The sequence below is a fragment of the Setaria viridis genome, chromosome 9, assembly GCF_005286985.2.
Source record: "Setaria viridis chromosome 9, Setaria_viridis_v4.0, whole genome shotgun sequence".
Classification (NCBI taxonomy): Eukaryota; Viridiplantae; Streptophyta; class Magnoliopsida; order Poales; family Poaceae; genus Setaria; species Setaria viridis.
In genome coordinates this window covers 29,941,378-29,944,807 of record NC_048271.2, presented here as the reverse complement: position 1 = coordinate 29,944,807, position 3,430 = coordinate 29,941,378, and the positions used below count along the sequence as shown (strand labels likewise).

General features: G+C 52.0%; 1 protein-coding gene across 1 annotated transcript; it reads left to right on the top strand.

Annotated features, from left to right (window-relative positions):
- Positions 1-646: 646 nt before the first annotated feature.
- Positions 647-3,028, top strand: LOC117835017 (glucan endo-1,3-beta-glucosidase 11). Its single transcript, XM_034714366.2, has 2 exons — positions 647-1,950; positions 2,614-3,028. Exons 1-2 carry the CDS (start codon positions 766-768, stop codon positions 2,677-2,679), a joined length of 1,251 nt encoding a protein of 416 aa, XP_034570257.1. The 5' UTR covers positions 647-765; the 3' UTR covers positions 2,680-3,028.
- Positions 3,029-3,430: the final 402 nt, after the last annotated feature.

Below are 3,430 nucleotides of genomic sequence, written 5' to 3'. Positions count from 1 at the left end.
TTGAAAATTTCACCATCCAAGCCATCCCTGATCCACGCTTGCGAAGAAAGGCCTAGCACCCCTCGCTACCCAATACTCTGTATATCGAGTCCATTTCCAAACAAAGCAAGTGGGCTATTGCATCAACTATAACAGCATATGGTTATACAGTAGTTGAATTCGGACCATTTCCGAAAGCAACTTTTTCAATAACGATGAAAAAGATATTAAGATATTTCATAAGTTAATTATTGGGAAATATTTATGAGGTGATTCCAGATGCTCTAATTAAAACAGGTCAGCGGGTCGGCCGCGGATGTCTTCCGACCAGTCGGACTCCATTAGCTCCCACCACCAAGCCCGCCCTTGTTTAGTTCACCCCCAACTCCCAACTTTGGCACTATGTAAAAGAAGATTCCCCATCACATCAAATTTACGGTACATGCATGGAGTACTAAATGTAGACGAAATTAAAAATTAATTGCACAGTTTTGTTATACTTTGCGAGACAAATCTTTTGAGCCTAATTAGTCAATATTTGGACAATAATTTACAAATACAAACAAAACGCTACAGTGTGCTACAGTACTGTAACAATAATTTGGCACCTCTAAACTTTAGCAACTAAACAAGACCCAAACCCGCAACGCTTCAGCCGCTCCAAGCCAAATCTCTCCAGCTCACTCGCACGCTCTCACTCTCCGCAGTCCCCACTCCACCACTCAGCAGCACGCACTCCAGCTAAAGCTCAAGCTTCTCTCTGCACGCTCAGTGCCGTCACGCGCAATGGCGGCGCTCCTCCATCTCCTGGCAGCCCTGCTCCTCCTGCTCCCGTCCACCCCTGAGGCCACGTCCTCGGCGCTGCTGGGCATCAGCTACGGCCGCGTCGGCAACAACCTCCCGCCGGCCACCTCGGTGCCGCACATCCTCGCCTCCCTTGGCGTCGGCCGCGTCCGCCTCTACGATGCCGACCCTGCCACCACCCGCGCCTTCGCCAACACGGGCGTCGAGCTCGTCGTCGGCGTCCCGGACGAGTGCCTCGCGACGGTCTCCACCCCCGCCGGCGCCGCCTCCTGGGTCCGCTCCAACATCGCCCCGGCGCTCCCGGCCACCAAGATCGCCTTCCTCACCGTCGGCAACGAGGTGCTCACCGGCGCCAACAGCTCCTCGCTGACCAGGTACCTCCTCCCGGCGATGCAGTGCCTCCACGACGCGCTCGCGCAGGCCGGCCTGGACAAGCAGATCGCCGTCACCACCGCGCACAACCTGGGCGTGCTGGCGACATCGTACCCGCCCTCGTCGGCCTACTTCCGCAAGGACCTCCTCCCGACGCTCTGCCCCATCCTCGACTTCCACGCACGCGCGGGCTCGCCGTTCCTCGTCAATGCCTACCCCTACTTCGCCTACGCCGAGGAGCCCACCGGCGTGGACCTAGAGTACGCGCTGCTGGAGCCCGGCCACGCCGGCGTCGCTGACCCGGGGTCCGGGCTGCACTACACCAACATGCTAGCCGCGCAGGTGGACGCCGTGTACCACGCCATCGCGGCAGCCAACAGCGCGGCGGCGCGGGCGGTGGAGGTGCGCGTGTCCGAGACCGGGTGGCCGTCGGCAGGCGACGCCAACGAGACCGGTGCCACGCCGCAGAACGCCGCGAGGTACAACGGCAACGTGATGCGGCTCGTGGCGCAGGGGAAGGGCACGCCACTGCGGCCGGCGACGCCGATGCGCGTCTACATGTTCGCGCTCTTCAATGAGAACATGAAGCCCGGGCCCACCTCCGAGCGGAACTACGGACTCTTCAGGCCCGACGGCACGCCGGCGTACGAGCTTTCCTACCGCCTGCCGCAGGACAACACCCCCTCCTCCTCCGGTGGTGGTGGCATTACCGGCGGTGGCGTGTACAATGCCCACGGCTACGGATCGGACAACGGCGGGTACTACAGCATCTCGGCCGCCGGCAAGGCGACAATGGTGAGCTCTGCATTGCTGTACTCTGCTCTCTTGTTAATCATATAGTTTTTACATGGTTGCTTCGGTATCAATACTCATTTTAAGGAAAAGGTTTATCGTGAATTTGTTGGAAAGGTTCTTGCATTAGGATGACATTGACTTGATTTTACTGAAATGTTGGTTTTTTTTTAAAAAAAAGTGTTTGAGCAACTTTGAAAGGATCGCGTCATGCCTAATGCTTCACGTAGCACTAGCGAATGTCATTACATAAAGGAACATTCCACGAGTTCGAACATTGTGTGATTGAAAACTTGAACAGTAATTTGAGATTTTGCATATTCTGTAACGACCAACCATAGAACGAATATGGCCTTAAGGTGATTAGATGTGACACTCTGCATCGCTATCGACACGATTCTCTGGTCTTCTTTTAAAAAGCACAAACCAAACAAATATATGAGTAAATAGCCATTAACAGTCGCTAAAATGCGGGATCGCCCATAAATCGCAGCTGGCAAGCATAACCTGTTTGCTGAGCGATCATCAGTCAGATACCCCTGCAATCATGAATGTGGAGAACGATTCTCCAGTGGCCTGCCTATCTTCTCTGATGCCCTTCCAACTGGAACTTTGCTCATCTGCTGAGGTGTACCCCTTGTCTGTGCTTGTGCTTGCTCTTGCTAGGGTTGGTGGAGATGGACACAGGGAGCTGTGGCAGCATGTGTGGCTGTCCTGGTGATGGCATTGTGATTGTGAGGCTGTGAGAAGATCAAGGGATGTGCTTGGATGGATGGAAGCCTCTGGTTTCTAATGGAGCATGAAGTGGGGCTGATAGAGTGAAGAACTGCTGCTGTAGACAAAGGCATTGATCATGGTGATGTACTGTACTTCATTTTTTTTTTCTTGTTCCTCACTCCCATGTTGTTGTAATTGAGGTGCTCTTGTAGTTGGTGGTAAAGCTAATGCGCTTGGCTGTAGTCGTTAAACTACTCTCTTTTACAGTGGGACATTAATACGAGTGGAACGAAGTATTCCGCTTGGAACTGTCTCAAAGTGAGTTGGTAATTGGCTCAATGAAAAATGGTTCATTTGGAGAACATGTGTTAACTAGTCTTTTGTTCCAAACACCTCCATGTAAAGAGCTTATGAACCTTTCCCCCGAAAAGGAGGCTTTGATGTAGGCTAAATTGAAGCGATGGAATCGATTCTGTGCCTTTTGCTTATCAGCTATGAAGCGAATCTTTTTGTACTTCTCATAAAGGGTGTGTGAGATTTAACTTCGCAAACTAGCTGAATAGGGGAAAAAAGACATCAGTATAATATGGAAAGCGTGCCATCCTTTTGTTTTAAACGCATCCATGTATAAAAAGATGATAATGCTTTTGATGTGTAGCCTGAACTGAACTGGAGGAATAGATGCTCTGATGCAGTAGTGCCTTTTGCTCGTCAGCAGGAAAATGAACCTCTGCTCATCAGGAGCGTGCCTTATTACATATACTAC